The 17,188-nt window shown below is 51.1% G+C and overlaps 1 protein-coding gene across 1 annotated transcript in view; it reads left to right on the top strand.

Annotated features, from left to right (window-relative positions):
• LOC137536213 (uncharacterized) overlaps positions 1–17,188 on the top strand; it is a 116,095-nt gene that overhangs the window by 72,395 nt on the left and 26,512 nt on the right. The window contains exon 5 of the mRNA XM_068258324.1: positions 774–911. Within this exon, the coding sequence (XP_068114425.1) occupies positions 774–911 (138 nt within the window). The remainder of the gene's footprint in view (positions 1–773; positions 912–17,188) is intronic.

Here is a 17,188-nt window from a genome sequence, read left to right as displayed (position 1 = left end):
GATCCCATGCCATTTTATTTTTTAATCTCCCACACTCAGCACACAAAATTTTTTTTAAAAAAAAATATTGTTTCCCACTATCTTTTTAACATATCCTACAAATTTGGTGTTGCTGGGATGTAAGGGGTCTTTGCTATTAACTGTTAAAGTCTGCAAGAATTGTTTTCCTAAGAACTGTCATTAACACATTTAAATGTATACTTTTTTCCTTTGAAGTTTTCAAATCGATTTTCTCAAAAAGTATAAGGTATTTTTGGAAAAAAAAATTCTCTTTTTCCCACTGTTCTTCTTAACATATCTGGCAAATTTGGTGTTTGTACAATGTAAGGGGACTTTCCTATTACCCACTAAAGTCGGCGGGTGATAATCACAGAATATTTTTCAGTTTTCCAGTTTTTCTCAAAAACCATAAGTCCTTTTTGATTTTTTTTTAAGTTGTAGCCCCTTATCACCTTTATAATCCATGTGATTTTGGGAATTGTAGCATGTATGGGGGCTTTGCTATTAACATTAAAAGAAAATCCAGATCCACGGCCATGGATTACCATGGCAAAAATCCGGTTCGAATTTGTGATTCAGTTTCAAGTCCAGATTTTAATCACAACGGTTCCAGATTTTTTTTAGCCACGCCCGGGTTTGTCGAATCCATGGATGAGGGAATCCAGAATTTCCGGATTTACTTGACTTCATGGATAGGGGTATCCGAGCATCACTACATCAGACTATCCTTATTTCTCTTTATTTATCTATTATTTATTTATTTATTTCTGCAGATCTCCACTGCAATCATCCTGACTATAGGGACCATGATCGTAGGTGTCATTGATTTAGCACTCAACATTAAGGATTTTAATGATGCAGTTGACTGCTTCGTGGAAATTACCAACTTTGGGGGATCAACCCATGTCTGTGTAAGTTTTGATTGTACTGTACCATTTTTAGAGCAATCATACACTGAATTACTCAAAATAAACTGCACAGTATGCTGCTTTGCTACCTTACTAGTGCTGTACTTTTCTTGTAACTAATGAGCAGTGGTGTGCATATATTTTCCGTGATCACGGATTAGCCGTGATTCACAAGCATTTTTTCACTATTTGGCTTTGGTATTTGATTGAATCGATTCTGGATCACGGAAATCGACCACGACAATGCCATGAATAAGAATATTCAGAATGCATTCATGTTCGTGATCGCAGTAGGTAAAGCCGTGATTAGGTCAGGTTAGCGGAAATGGGTGGAAATGACATCCCCCTGGGCTAATCAGAGGCCCCCAGCCAGGCCCTAGCAACCAGTCATAGGAGGGGAGGCTCAGCCCTCCCCTCCTGTATAGTGGTTTGCAAAAGTATTCGGCCCCCTTGAAGTTTTCCACATTTTGACATATTACTGCCACAAACATGAATCAATTTTATTGGAATTCCACATGAAAGACCAACACAAAGTGGTGTACACGTGAGAAGTGGAACGAAAATCATACATGATTCCAAACATTTTTTACAAATAAATAACTGTGAAGTGGGGTGTGCGTAATTATTCAGCCCCCTTTGGTCTGAGTGCAGTCAGTTGCCAATAGACATTGCCCGATGAGTGCTAATGACTAAGTAGAGTGCATTTGTGTGTAATCTAATGTCAGTACAAATACAGCTGATCTGTGACGGCCTCAGAGGTTGTCTCAGAGAATATTGGGAGCAACAACACCATGAAGTTCAAAGAACACACCAGACAGGTCAGGGATAAAGTTATTGAGAAATTTAAAGCAGGCTTAGGCTACAAAAAGATTTCCAAAGCCTTGAACATACCACGAAGCACTGTTCAAGTGATCATTCAGAAATGGAAGGAGTATGGCACAACTGTAAACCTACCAAGAAAAGGCCATCCACCTAAACTCACAGGCCGAACAAGAAGAGTGCTGATCAGAAATGCAGTCAAGAGGCCCATGGTGACTCTGGATGAGCGGCAGAGATCTACAGCTCAGGTGGGGGAATCTGTCCATAGGACAACTATTAGTTGTGCACTGCACAAAGTTGGCCTTTATAGAAGAGTGGCAAGCAGGCCCGGATTTACATCACAAGAGCCTATAGGCACAGATGTCCTGACACCCTAAACTTCCCCCTCCATGAACCTACAAACTCCCGCCGAACTGCACCACAAGTGTGCTGGCTTGCCCAGATGTCACTTCTCCATTACTTCCCTTGCCCATCATAGGTAGATACAGGTGTCCCTTAGCATTAGGTAGCCAGAGTTACCCTAAATTGAAGGGAGATCTGGTCAGTGGAATGCTGAGACCCAGGTGAGTATCCTCATTTACGCTCTTCTCAGGACTCTGTATAGGCAAGATGGGAGAGAGGGAGGGGAGTGAGCTATCTTTCCATCATCAGGCACCTGTAGGCACATGCCTACAGTGCCTTATGGTAAATATGGCCCTGGTGGCAAGAAGAAAGCCATCGTTAACAGAAAAGCATAAGAAGTCCCATTTGCAGTTTGCCACAAGCCATGTGGGGGACACAGCAAACATGTGAAAGAAGGTGCTCTGGTCAGATGAGACCAAAATGGAACTTTTTGGCCAAAATGCAAAACGCTATGTGTGGCGGAAAACTAACACGGCGCATCACTCTGAACACACCATCCCCACTGTCAAATATGGTGGTGGCAGCATCATGCTCTGGGGTGCTTCTCTTCATCAGGAACAGGGAAGCTGGTCAGAGTTGATGGGAAGATGGATGGAGCCAAATACAGGGCAATCTTGGAAGAAAACCTCTTGGAGCCTACAAAAGACTTGAGACTGGGGCGGAGGTTCACCTTCCAGCAGGACAACGACCCTAAACATAAAGCCAGTGCAACAATGGAATGGTTTAAAACAAAAACATATCCATGTGTTAGAATGGCCCAGTCAAAGTCCAGATCTAAATCCAATCGAGAATCTGTGGCAAGATCTGAAAACTGCTGTTCACAAACGCTGTCCATCTAATCTGACTGAGCTGGAGCTGTTTTGCAAAGAAGAATGGGCAGGGATTTCAGTCTCTAGATGTACAAAGCTGGTAGAAACATACCCTAACAGACTGGCAGCTGTAATTACAGCAAAAGGTGGTTCTACAAAGTATTGACTCAGGGGGCTGAATACTTACGCACACCCCACTTTGCAGTTATTTTTTTTTTTTAAATGTTTGGAATCATGTATGGTTTTCGTTCCACCTCACGTGTACACCCCTTTGTGTTGGTCTTTCACGTGGAATTCCAATAAAATTGATTCATGTTTGTGGCAGTAATAGGACAAAATGTGGAAAACTTAAAGGGGGCTGAATACTTTTGCAAACCACTGTATAAAAAGCAGATGCCATGATGAAAAGCTCCATCCTTGCTAGACTGTGGCACTGAGAGGATCATCTCCAGGACATTTGTTACTTCAGCAAGCGTGTTTTTTTTGTCAAAAACAGTGTTTTTAGACAAGACAAGACAAATAACATTTATATTGCGCTTTTCTCCTTGCGGACTCAAAGCGCCAGAGCAGAGCAGCAGCCACTAGGGCGCGCTCTATTGGCAGTAGCAGTGTAAGGGAGACTTGCCAAAGGTCTCCTACTGAATTAGTGCTGGCTTACTGAACAGGCAGAGCCGAGATTCGAACCCTGGTCTCCTGTGTCAGAGGCAGAGCCCTTAACCATTACACCATCAGCCAACTGCCAGTACTCTTATACTGTAGTACAGTGGCTTGCAAAAGTATTCGGCCCCCTTGAAGTTTTCTACATTTTGTCACATTACTGCCACAAACATGAATCAATTTTATTGGAATTTCACGTCAAAGACCAATACAAGGTGGTGTACACGTGAGAAGTGGAACGAAAAACATACAGGTTTCCAAACATTTTTTACAAATCAATAACTGCAAAGTGGAGTGTGCATAATTATTCAGCCCCCTTTGGTCTGAGTGCAGTCAGTTGCCCATAGACATTGCCTGATGAGTGCTAATGACTAAATAGAGTGCAACTGTGTGTAATCTAATGTCAGTACAAATACAGCTGCTCTGTGATGGCCTTAGAGGTTGTCTAAGAAAATCTTGGGAGCAACAACACCATGAAGTCCAAAGAACACCCCGACAGGTCAGGTATAAAGTTATTGAGAAATTTAAAGCAGGCTTGGGCTACAAAAAGATTTCCAAAGCCTTGAACATCCCACGGAGCACTGTTCAATCGATCATTCAGAAATGGAAGGAGTATGGCACAACTGTAAACCTATCAAGACAAGGCCATCCACCTAAACTCACAGGCCAAACAAGGAGAGCGCTAGCCAAAAATGCAGTCAAGAGTCCCATGGTGACTCTGGACGAGTTGCAGAGATCTACAGCTCAGGTGGGGGAATCTGTCCAGAGGACAACTATTAGTCATGCACTGTACAAAGTTGGCTCTTATGGAAGAGTGACAAGAAGAAAGCCATTGTTAACAGAAAAGCATAAGAAGTCCCGTTTGCAGTTTGCCACAAGCCATGTAGGGGACACCGCAAACATGTGGAAGAGGGTGCTCTGGTTGGATGAGACCAAAATGGAACTTTTTGGCTAAAATGCAAAACGCTATGTATGGCACAAAACTAACACTGCACATCACTCAGAACTCACCATCCCCACTGTCAAATATGGTGGTGGCAGCATCATGCTCTGCAGTTGTTTCTCTTCAGCAGGGACGGGGAAGCTGGTCAAAGTTGATAGGAAGATGGATGGAGCCAAATACAGGGCAATCTTGGAAGAAAACCTCTTGGAGTCTGCAAAAGACTTGAGACTGGGGCGGAGGTTCCAGCAGGACAACGACCCTAAACATAAAGCCAGGGCAAAAATGGAATAGTTTAATATAAAACATATCCATGTGTTAGAATGGCCCATTCAAAGTCCAGATCTAAATCCAATCGAGAATCTATGGCAAGATCTGAAAACTGCTGTTCACAAACGCTGTCCATCTAATCTGACTGAGCTGGAACTGTTTTGCAGAGAAGAATGGGCAAGGATTTCAGTATCTAGATGTGCAAAGCTGGTAGAGACATACTCTAAAAGACTGGCAGCTGTAATTGCAGAAAAGGTGGTTCTACAAAGTATTGACTCAAAGGGCTGAATAATTACGCACACCCCACTTTGCAGTTATTGATTTGTAAAAAATGTTTCGAATAATGTAGGGGTGGGACGGCGAATCCGGCTAATCCACGAATCCCTCGAATATTGAGAAATATTCGAGATTCGTGGATTCGAATCCCGACGCAATTTCCCCCTTAACGAATCCACCGAATCCCGCTGCATCCCCACGCAACCGCCAATCCCCCGCTCGTCCTCTTCCGACCCCCCCGCGCCTCCTCCGCTCGCCCCTTGCATAGATGTGAGCATTGGCTCATCTAACACCTGCCCTGGATTACCTACCTGCCGCCAACGCAGAGCCGCAGACCTCTTGTTTCCTGCTCTGTTCCCTCTAGTAACCGCCCGGCGCTTCAGTGATGACGCGTATGCAAAAGCGGGTCACTGGGGGAACAGAGGTGGAAGCAAGAGGTCTGCGGGTCTGTGGCTCTGCGCTGGCGGCAGGTAGGGAATCCAGGGCAGGTGCTAGGTGAGCCAATGCTCACATCTATGCAAGGGGCGAGCGGAGGAGGCGCGGGGGGGTCGGAAGAGGACGAGCGGGGGATCGGCGGTTGCAAGGGGATGCAGCGGAATTCGGCGCTGGATCCCCTTGTTGGGTGAGCCAATGCTTTTTTTTTCTATGTAGGCGCACAGACGGAGGGGTACCCTGGCTAGCTATACTCAAGGCGCCTATACCTAACTAGCTACACTGAATGCGCCTATACCTAACTAGCTACACTGAATGCCCCTATACCTAACTAGCTATACTGAGGGTCCCTATACCTAACTAGCTATACTGAATGCCCCTATACCTAACTAGCTATACTGAGGTCCCTTATACCAAACTAGCTATACTGAATCCCCTTATACCTAGCTATGCTGAATGCCCTTTTTCCTAACTAGCTATACTGAGGGCCCCTATACCTAACTAGCTATACTGAATGCCCCTATACCTAACTACCTATACTGAATGCCCCTATACCTAACTAGCTATACTGAGGGCCCCTATACCTAAATAGCTATACTGAATGCCCCTATACCTATCTATACTGAATGCCCCTATACCTAGCTATACTGAATGCCCCTATACCTAGCTATACTGAATGCCCCTATACCTAACTAGCTATACTGAATGCCCCTATACCTAGCTATACTGAATGCCCCTATACCTAACTAGCTATACTGAGGGCCCCTATACCTAACTAGCTATACTAAAGGCCCCTATACCTTGCTAGCTATACTAAAGGCCCCTATGCTTTGCTAGCTTTATTAAAGGCATCTATACCTAACTAGCTATACTGAAGGCACCTATGCCTAGCTAGCTATACTGAATGCCCCTATACCTAGCTAGCTATACTGAAGGCACCTATGCCTAGCTAGCTATACTGAAGGCACCTATAACGCACCGCAAACAGCTGTTTGCGTAGTGACGGCCATGCTGGACTGATGCGCAACATGGCCAGAGTGCAGGCCGTGGGAGTTTTCCAGCCCATATGGTCGCCGGGCTGTGGTAGCTCAATGATAGAACAACAGTGACTGTCCAGCTGATCAAATTTCTGGTATGTAGGTAGGCATAGGTAGGAGTCCCAGTATAGGTAGGTAGGCATAGGTAGGAGCCTCAGTAGTTAGCCAGGCATAGGTAGGAGACCCAGTATAGGTAGGTAGGCATAGGTAGGTGTCCCAGTAGTTAGCTATTCATAGGTAGGAGTCCCAGTATAGGTAGGTAGGCATAGGTAGGTGCCTCAGTAGTTAGCTAGACATAGGTAGGAGACCCAGTATAGGTAGGTAGGCATAGGTAGGTGCCTTAGTAGTTAGCTAGACATAGGTAGGAGACCCAGTATAGGTAGGTAGGCATATGTAGGTGTCCCAGTAGTTAGCTAGGCATAGGTAGGAGTCCCAGTATAGGTAGGTAGGCATAGGTAGGTGCCTCAGTAGTTAGCTAGGCATAGGTAGGAGTCCCAGTAAAGGTAGGTAGGCATAGGTAGGTGCCTCAGTAGTTAGCTAGGTATAGGTAGGAGACCCAGTATAGGTAGGTAGGTGACCCAGTAGTTAGCTAGGCATAGGTAGGAGTCCTAGTATAGGTAGGTAGGCATAGGTAGGTGCCTCAGTAGTAAGCTAGGCATAGGTAGGAGTCCCAGTATAGGTAGGTAGGCATAGGTAGGTGCCTCAGTAGTTAGCTAGGCATAGGTAGGAGACCCAATATAGGTAGGTAGGCATAGGTAGGTGTCCCAGTAGTTAGCTAGCAGGGGCGTTTCTAGGGTCCTTGGAGATCGGGGGCACCTGTGGGCACCAGGTGGGGAGGTATATCTGTGCGCGCCGTGGCAAAAATGGGCGTGGCCATGCGGTGAGTGGGCGTGGCCATGGGTGGGGCCAAATGTACATGAACTTAGCAGTGTTGTAAGCTACAGATAACAGGCCTGCCCATCGAAATATTGGATGGAGCCCCCTGTCCTTTATTTGGATAATTTACAATCAGTATAGGCATAGATCAAAGATGTATACGCACATACAATTTTGATTGGTCAATCACTGACCCCCAATTTTACCACCCCCGTGCAGTAAGTGGGCCAACAGACAATGAATTTTATGAACAGAGCTAAAATTGGCTAATCAAAATTGTATGTGTGTACCAGGCTTTACAGCTAATACTGTACATACTGAAAGTAGCAGGGATCAGCATACAATATAGCTGGTTTACAATCAGTAAAGGCACAGAGTAACACCTTACACTGTACACACTGGAGGCAAATCAGCACACAGTGCAGGCACTAGAGAACAGCGTATACTGTACATACTGTAGGCAGCAGAATTCAGCACACTGCAGCTAGCGTGCCAAAAATATGAGGATCACGTTGTGCGGCGTGCTTATCGTGCCGCACCGAAAAATGGGTGGGCCCTGGACCAGAATATAGGTGTGGTAACGGCCGGGTGGAGACAAATTTACATGAACCTAGCAACGGTGGGACATTAGATTATGACAGTGGTGGCGAACCTTTTGGAGGCCGAATGCCCAAACTGCAATCCGAAAGTCACTTATCTATCGCAAAGTGGCAACCGCAATTTAAACTAAATACTGTACAAATGTTTTAACTCATACATGAACATTATGGAAAATCCAAGTTGAAAATAAACTGTGAAGATAAACAATTTCATCCATCCTACTCCTGAAAAATGTATTCATTTTTTTAGAACCTCCCAGTTTTATTTTCTGTTTTAAAAAGCTAAAAAAGTAGGTTTAATGCTATTGTCTCATATGATAAGGATTCAGCTTTTCCCATAGTCTCGCATTTAGCAATCATGTGACCCCCAACAAGACAAATTCAGCAATCATGAGGCCCCCAACAAATCATGAGGCCCCCAACAAGACAAATTCAGCAATCATGAGGCCTTCAACAAATCATGAGGCCCCCAAAAAGACAAATTCAGCAATCATGAGGCCCTCAACAAATCATGAGGCCCCCAACAAGACAAATTCAGCAATCATGAGGCCCCCAACAAGACAAATTCAGCAGTCATGAGGCACATAAATAGACAGCATTTCACATAAATAGGCAGAATGCCCCCTTAATATGGTAGCCCCCCAAGTTAGGTAGTGAGTGACAGGGACCCCCAGGTTAGCTAGTGAGTGACAGGCGCCACCAGTTAGGTAGTGAGTGCCAGGGACCCCGATAGTGAGTGACAGGGAGCCCCTTTAGGTAGTGAGTGAGTGCCAGGGAGCCCCTTTAGGTAGTGAGTGAGTGCCAGGGAGCCCCTTCAGGCAGTGAGTGAGTGTCAGGGAGCCCCTTCAGGCAGTAAGTGAGTGCCAGGGAGCCCCTTCAGGCAGTAAGTGAGTGCCAGGGAGCCCCTTCAGGCAGTGAGTGAGTGCCAGGGAGCCCCTTCAGGCAGTGAGTGAGTGCCAGGGAGCCCCTTCAGGCAGTGAGTGAGTGACAGGGAGGCCCTTTAGGTAGTGAGTGAGTGCCAGGGAGCCCCTTCAGGCAGTGAGTGAGTGCCAGGGAGCCCCTTCAGGCAGTGAGTGAGTGCCAGGGAGCCCATTCAGGCAGTGAGTGAGTGACAGGGAGCCCCTTTAGGGAGTGAGTGAGTGACAGGGAGCCCCTTCAGGCAGTGAGTGAGTGCCAGGGAGCCACTTCAGGCAATGAGTGAGTGACAGGGAGCCCTTTAGGTAGTGAGTGAGCGCCAGGGAGCCCCTCGAGGCAGTGAGTGAGTGCCAGGGAGCCCCTTTAGGCAGTGAATGAGTGCCAGGGAGCCCCTTTAAGCAGTGAGTGAGTGCCAGGGAGCCCCTTTAGGCAGTGAGCGAGTGCCAGGGAGCCCCTTCAGGCAGTGAGTGAGTGACAGGGAGGCCCTTTAGGCAGTGAGTGAGTGCCAGGGAGCCCCTTTAGGCAGTGAGTGAGTGCCAGGGAGCCCCTTCAGGCAGTGAGTGAGTGCCAGGGAGCCCCTTCAGGCAGTGAGTGAGTGACAGGGAGGCCCTTTAGGTAGTGAGTGAGTGCCAGGGAGCCCCTTCAGGCAGTGAGTGAGTGCCAGGGAGCCCCTTTAGGCAGTGAGCGAGTGCCAGGGAGCCCCTTCAGACAGTGAGTGAGTGACAGGGAGGCCCTTTAGGCAGTGAGTGAGTGCCAGGGAGCCCCTTCAGGCAGTGAGTGAGTGCCAGGGAGCCCCTTCAGGCAGTGAGTGAGTGCCAGGGAGCCCCTTCAGGCAGTGAGTGAGTGACAGGGAGGCCCTTCAGGCAGTGAGTGAGTGACAGGGAGCCCTTTAGGCAGTGAGTGAGTGCCAGGGAGCCCCTTCAGGCAGTGAGTGAGTGACAGGGAGCCCCTTTAGGTAGTGAGTGAGTGCCAGGGAGCCCATTCAGGCAGTGAGTGAGTGCCAGGGAGCCCCTTCAGGCAGTGAGTGAGTGCCAGGGAGCCCCTTCAGGCAGTAAGTGAGTGCCAGGGAGCCCCTTCAGGCAGTAAGTGAGTGACAGGGAGGCCCTTTAGGTAGTGAGTGAGTGCCAGGGAGCCCCTTCAGGCAGTGAGTGAGTGACAGGGAGCCCTTTAGGTAGTGAGTGAGTGACAGGGAGCCCGTTTAGGGAGTGAGTGCCAGGGAGCCCCTTTAGGGAGTGAGTGAGTGCCAGGGAGGCCCTTTAGGGAGTGAGTGAGTGCCAGGGGAAGCCCCTGTAGGGAGTAAGTGCCAGGGAGCCCCTTTAGGGAGGGAGTGAGTGAGTGCCAGGGAGCCCCTTTAGGGAGTGAGTGAGTGCCAGGGAGCCCCTTTAGGGAGTGAGTGAGTGCCAGGGGGAGCCCCTGTAGGGAGTGAGTGCCAGGGAGCCCCTTTAGGGAGTGAGTGAGTGCCAGGGGGAGCCCCTTTAGGGAGTGAGTGAGTGCCAGGGAGCCCCTTTAGGGAGTGAGTGAGTGCCAGGGAGCCCCTTTAGGGAGTGAGTGAGTGCCAGGGAGCCCCTTTAGGGAGTGAGTGAGTGCCAGGGAGCCCCTTTAGGGAGTGAGTGAGTGCCAGGGGGAGCTACTTTAGGGAGTGAGTGAGTGACAGGGAGGCCCTTTAGGGAGTGAGTGAGTGAGTGCCAGGGAGGCCCTTTAGGGAGTGAGTGAGTGCCGGGGAGGCCCTTTAGGGAGTGAGTGAGTGCCAGGGAGCCCCTTTAGGGAGTGAGTGAGTGCCAGGGGGAGCCCCTTTAGGGAGTGAGTGAGTGCCAGGGAGCCCCTTTAGGGAGTGAGTGAGTGCCAGGGGGAGCCCCTGTAGGGAGTGAGTGCCAGGGAGCCCCTTTAGGGAGTGAGTGCCAGGGAGCCCCTTTAGGGAGTGAGTGAGTGAGTGCCAGGGAGCCCCTTTAGGGAGTGAGTGCCAGGGAGCCCCTTTAGGGAGTGAGTGAGTGCCAGGGAGCCCCTTTAGAGAGTGAGTGAGTGCCAGGGAGCCCCTTTAGGGAGTGAGTGAGTGCCAGGGAGCCCCTTTAGGGAGTGAGTGCCAGGGAGCCCCTTTAGGGAGTGAGTGAGTGCCAGGGGGAGCCCCTTTAGGGAGTGAGTGAGTGACAGGGAGCCCCTTTAGGGAGTGAGTGAGTGCCAGGGAGCCCCTTTAGGGAGTGAGTGAGTGCCAGGGAGCCCCTTTAGGGAGTGAGTGAGTGCCAGGGGGAGCCCCTTTAGGGAGTGAGTGAGTGACAGGGAGCCCCTTTAGGGAGTGAGTGAGTGCCAGGGAGCCCCTTTAGGGAGTGAGTGAGTGCCAGGGGGAGCCCCTTTAGGGAGTGAGTGAGTGACAGGGAGGCCCTTTAGGGAGTGAGTGAGTGCCAGGGAGCCCCTTTAGGGAGTGAGTGAGTGCCAGGGAGCCCCTTTAGGGAGTGAGTGAGTGCCAGGGGGAGCCCCTTTAGGGAGTGAGTGAGTGCCAGGGGGAGCCCCTTTAGGGAGTGAGTGAGTGCCAGGGGGAGCCCCTTTAGGGAGTGAGTGAATGCCAGAAAGCCCCTTTAGGGAGTGAGTGAGTGCCAGGGAGCCCCTTTAGGGAGTGAGTGAGTGCCAGGGAGCCCCTTTAGGGAGTGAGTGAGTGCCAGGGGGAGCCCCTTTAGGGAGTGAGTGAGTGACAGGGAGGCCCTTTAGGGAGTGAGTGAGTGCCAGGGAGGCCCTTTAGGTAGTGAGTGAGTGCCAGAGAGCCCCTTTAGGGAGTGAGTGAGTGCCAGGGAGCCCCTTTAGGGAGTGAGTGCCAGGGGGAGCCCCTTTAGGGAGTGAGTGAGTGACAGGGAGGCCCTTTAGGGAGTGAGTGAGTGACAGGGAGGCCCTTTAGGGAGTGAGTGAGTGACAGGGAGGCCCTTTAGGGAGTGAGTGAGTGACAGGGAGGCCCTTTAGGGAGTGAGTGAGTGCCAGGGAGCCCCTTTAGGGAGTGAGTGAGTGCCAGGGAGCCCCTTTAGGGAGTGAGTGAGTGCCAGGGGGAGCCCCTTTAGGGAGTGAGTGAGTGACAGGGAGGCCCTTTAGGGAGTGAGTGAGTGACAGGGAGGCCCTTTAGGGAGTGAGTGAGTGAGTGACAGGGAGGCCCTTTAGGGAGTGAGTGAGTGACAGGGAGGCCCTTTAGGGAGTGAGTGAGTGCCAGGGAGCCCCTTTAGGGAGTGAGTGAGTGCCAGGGAGCCCCTTTAGGGAGTGAGTGAGTGCCAGGGGGAGCCCCTTTAGGGAGTGAGTGAGTGACAGGGAGGCCCTTTAGGGAGTGAGTGAGCGACAGGGAGCCCCTTTAGGGAGTGAGTGAGTGCCAGGGAGCCCCTTTAGGGAGTGAGTGAGTTCCAGGGAGCCCCTTTAGGGAGTGAGTGAGTGCCAGGGAGCCCCTTTAGGGAGTGAGTGAGTGCCAGGGAGCCCCTTTAGGGAGTGGGTGAGTGCCAGGGGGAGCCCCTTTAGGGAGTGAGTGAGTGACAGGGAGGCCCTTTAGGGAGTGAGTGACAGGGAGGCCCTTTAGGGAGTGAGTGAGTTCCAGGGAGCCCCTTTAGGGAGTGAGTGAGTGCCAGTGAGCCCCTTTAGGGAGTGAGTGAGTGCCGCCAGGGAGGCCCCCCCGCCGCCGCCGCTCCCCCCACCCCCCTTACCTCGTAGCAGACCTCAGGATCAGCGGCGACCCGACCAGTAAGAGCGGGCGCTGGACGCACCCGCTCGATATGCGGAAGTGATGTCACTTCCGCATATCAGTGCGGGTGCTGGGTCCTAGCTCCCGCACGATTGGTCGCCGGCTCGCCGCCTGATCCTGAGGTCTGAGTGACGCGGCGGCGGCGCTGCCGGCTGGAGGGAGCCGCTGCTAGAGGGGGCGGCCGGGCGGAGATCCGTGGCACCCCAGGACAGATTGGGGGCACGTGCCCCCCCAAAATAGGGCTAGCGACGCCCCTGTTAGCTAGGCATAGGTAGGAGTCCCAGTATAGGTAGGTAGGCATAGGTAGGTCCCCTAGTATAGGTAGGTAGGTAGGTGTCCCCGTATAGGTAAGTAGGTGCTCCAGTAGTTAGGTAGGCATAGGTAGGTGTCCCAGTATCTATAGTTAGGCAGGGCCTGGCTGGCGCAGTAATAACAATTACCAAGGTCCAGCTGCAACAGATAGGGCTGTATAATGTCAGTGTCAGTGAGCAACACACACAAAAAAAAACACATCAGGAAAACATTAGCTCTAAAAAGAGCTGTTGAGGGGTGCTATTTTAGCAATAAAAATCAGCCAGGAGCAAGCCAAGAGCCTAACTTCTCTTTCCCTAGGAGAAAAAAATCTGCAGCAGCTCTCCCTAGTCTGTCTATTTGCAGCAGGCACACGAGTGAGTGTCATGGCCAGCGAGCCTGCCTTATATAAGGGGGGGGGGGGGGGCTCCAGGGCTTAGTGTAGCCTGAATGGCTACAATGTGCCTGCTGCTGATTGTGATGCAGAGGGTCAAAGTTGACCCTCATAGTGCATTAAGAGGCGAATCGAACTTCCGCAAAAGTTTGCCTGGTTCAGGCGACGCGAACCCCCAAAGTTCGCCTGGAACCGTTCGCTGGCGAACCGTCGGCCCATCTCTACTGAGGAACTGAAAAAAAGATTTGTCAAATGTGGGTACTGAAGTTTCAGCTCAGAAAATAAGGCGCACACTAGAGTTGGGCCGAACCTCCGATTTTAGGTTCGCGAACCAGGTTCGCGAACTTTCGCGGAACGTTCGGTTCGCGTTAAAGTTCGCGAACCGCAATAGACTTCAATGGGGATGCGAACTTTGAAAAAAAAAAATAATTATGCTGGCCACAAAAGTGATGGAAAAGATGTTTCAAGGGGTCTAACACCTGGAGGGGGGCATGGCGGAGTGGGATACACGCCAAAAGTCCCCGGGAAAAATCTGGATTTGACGCAAAGCAGCGTTTTAAGGGCAGAAATCACATTGAATGCTAAATGACAGGCCTAAAGTGCTTTAAAACATCTTGCATGTGTATACATCAATCAGGTAGTGTAATTAAGGTACTGCTTCACACTGACACACCAAACTCACCGTGTAACGCACCGCAAACAGCTGTTTGTACTAGTGACGGCCGTGCTGGACTGGTGCGCACCATGGCGAGAGTGCAGGTTTTGGTGGCTTTACAGCCCATATGGTCGGCCTGGCTGATGTAGCTGAATGACAGAACAGTGACTGTCCAGCTGATCAAATTTGGTCTGACCACAATGAAGCAACGACCTTATTATCTTTTGTGTGCCCCCCGAGACACTCATCTAGGCGCCGGTCATTGCTTCATTGTGATACGCAAGCCCCTTCACCACGGCAAGGTAATGATCACGAAGGGGAATGGGCGCATGTACATGCCTTTTCTTTTGTTGTTGCAGCTGCCCTCAGTGCAGCCAGAAAAATTAGGCAGTCATGTACACGCACCATAAAAATTATTACAGCGGCCGCTGCTAGCAGCGGCCTAAAAAATTCAGCAATCCGCCTGGAGTCCCGGACCCTGTTGGTGGTGGCGGAGACGGTAGTGAAGCGGCCTGCAGGCAGACATGCTGTGTGGAGGGACTGGGAGCGACTTAGTCTTTTTGGGGCAGGCCAGGCAGCCAGTCACACGGCGTGCAGGCAGAGATGCTGTGTGTGCGGGGACTGACTTAGTCTTGGGGCGGGCAGCAGCCCTCCGGGATCCATGCCTCATTCATTTTGATAAAGGTGAGGTACTTAACACTTTTGTGACTTAGGCGACTTCTCTTCTCTGTGACAATGCCTCCAGCTGCGCTGAAGGTCCTTTCTGAGAGGACGCTTGCGGCAGGGCAGGAGAGAAGTTGGATGGCAAATTGGGACAGCTCTGGCCACAGGTCAAGCCTGCGCACCCAGTAGTTCAAGGGTTCCTCATCGCTGTTCACAGCAGTGTCTACATCCACACTTAAGGCCAGGTAGTCGGCTACCTGCCGGTCGAGGCGTTGGTGGAGGGTGGATCCGGAAGGGCTACGGCGAGGCGTTGGACTAAAGAACGTCCGCATGTCCGACATCACCATGAGATCGCTGGAGCGTCCTGTCTTTGACTGCGTGGACACGGGAGGAGGATTAGTGGCAGTGGTACCTTGCTGGCGTTGTGCTGTCACATCACCCTTAAAGGCATTGTAAAGCATAGTTGACAGCTGGTTCTGCATGTGCTGCATCCTTTCCACCTTCCGGTGAGTTGGTAACAGGTCCGCCACTTTGTGCCTGTACCGAGGGTCTAGTAGTGTGGCCACCCAGTACAGCTCATTCCCCTTGAGGTTTTTTATACGGGGGTCCCTCAACAGGCAGGACAGCATAAAAGACGACATCTGCACAAAGTCGGATCCAGTACCCTCCATCTCCTCTTGCTCTTCCTCAGTGACGTCAGGTAAGTCAACCTCCTCCCCCCAGCCGCGAACAATACCACGGGAAGGTTGAGCAGCACAAGCCCCCTGCGACGCCTGCTGCGGTTGTTCTCCTGCCGCTGTCCCCTCCTCCTCCCCCAAAGAAACACCTTGCTCATCATCCTCTGAGTCTGACTCGTCTTCTGCACACGACCTCTCTTCTTCCTCCTCCTCCCCCCTCTGTGCTGCCGTAGGTGTTGAGGAAACAGCTGGGTCTGATGAAAATTGGTCCCATGCCTGTTCCTGCCGTAACGGTTCCTGGTCACGCTCATTCGCAGCTTCATCCGCCTCAAACGCCCACAGAACTTCCTGGCCTGCTTCAGGACATCCGCTAAGCCAGGGTACTTTGCCACAAATCTTTGAACCACTAGATTCATGACATGTGCCATGCAGGGTATGTGTGTCAGCTTCCCCATATGCAAAGCGGCAAGCAGATTGCTGCCGTTGTCGCACACCACGTTGCCTATCTCCAGGTGGTGCGGGGTCAGCCACTCATCCACCTGTTTCTTAAGAGCAGCCAGGAGAGCTGCTCCAGTGTGACTCTCCGCTTTGAGACAAGCCATGTCTAAGATGGCGTGACACCGTCGTACCTGGCATGCAGCATAGGCCCTGCCGGAGCTGGGGCTGTGTAGCTGGAGAGGAGAACTGCCACTCAGCCAAGGAGGAGGAGGAGGACAGCGAAGAGCATGTAGCAGGAGGAGAGGAGGTGGCAGGAGGCCTGCCTGCAAGCCGTGGAGGTGTCACAATTTGGTCCGCCGCTTTCTGCTTGCCATCGTTCACCACCAGGTTCACCCAATGGGCTGTGTAGGTAATGTAGCGGCCCTGCCCGTGCTTGGCAGACCAGCCATCCGTGGTCAGGTGTACCCTTGACCCAACGCTCTTCGCAAGAGATGACACCACTTGCCTCTCAACTTCACGGTGCAGTTGGGGTATGGCCTTTCTCGAAAAATAAGTGCGGCCTGGCATCTTCCACTGCGGTGTTCCGATGGCCACAAATTTACGGAAGGCCTCAGAGTCCACCAGCCGGTATGGTAACAGCTGGCGAGCTAACAGTTCCGCCACGCCAGCTGTCAGACGCCGGGCAAGGGGGTGACTGGCCAAAAGTGGCTTCTTCCGCTTAAACATTTCCTTCACGGACACCTGACTGCTGCTGTGGGCAGAGGAGCAGGAACCGCTCAAGGGCAGAGGCGGAGTGGAGGAGGGTGCCTGTGAAGGTGCAAGGGAGAAAGCGGCAGAAGCAGATGATGCACCTGAAGGAGGAAGAGGAGAAGGAGGGTGACTTTTCTTTTGTGTGCTGCTGCTGCTTTTGCTCAGGTGGCCATCCCATTGCTGTTTGTGCCTTTTCTCCAGGTGCCTTCGTAAGGCACTTGTCCCTACGTGAGTGTTGGCCTTTCCACGGCTCAATTTTTGTTGGCAGAGCGAACAGATGGCTTTGGTCCGATCTGAGGCACACACATTAAAAAATTTCCACACCGCTGAGCCACCCTGGGATGTGGGCACTATGGGGACCTCAGCAGCTGATGCTGAAGGGCAAGTTGGCTGGCTGTACATAGGTGGCGATACATGGTGCCGGACTCTGCCACCAGCTGTTTCTGACGAAGAGCTGCCCCAGCTTCTTTCAGCAACTTCTCTCCTCCTACTACTCTCTGACTCCCCCTCTGAACTGTCCCCCTCTTCATCTCCTCTATTGGGAACATACAGAGGATCCCTATTACCGTCATCATCGTAGTCATCCTGCCCAGCTTCGCTTGCCTCAGACAAATCCAAACTTGCACCATCAGTAGGTCCTTCATCCTCCTGACACGTTACATCCATAGTGTTGCCGC

The sequence above is a fragment of the Hyperolius riggenbachi genome, chromosome 10 (genome assembly GCF_040937935.1).
Source record: "Hyperolius riggenbachi isolate aHypRig1 chromosome 10, aHypRig1.pri, whole genome shotgun sequence".
Taxonomy (NCBI): Eukaryota; Metazoa; Chordata; class Amphibia; order Anura; family Hyperoliidae; genus Hyperolius; species Hyperolius riggenbachi.
The sequence above is the reverse complement of the archived record's forward strand: the minus strand, read 5'-3'. Positions and strand labels throughout refer to the sequence as shown.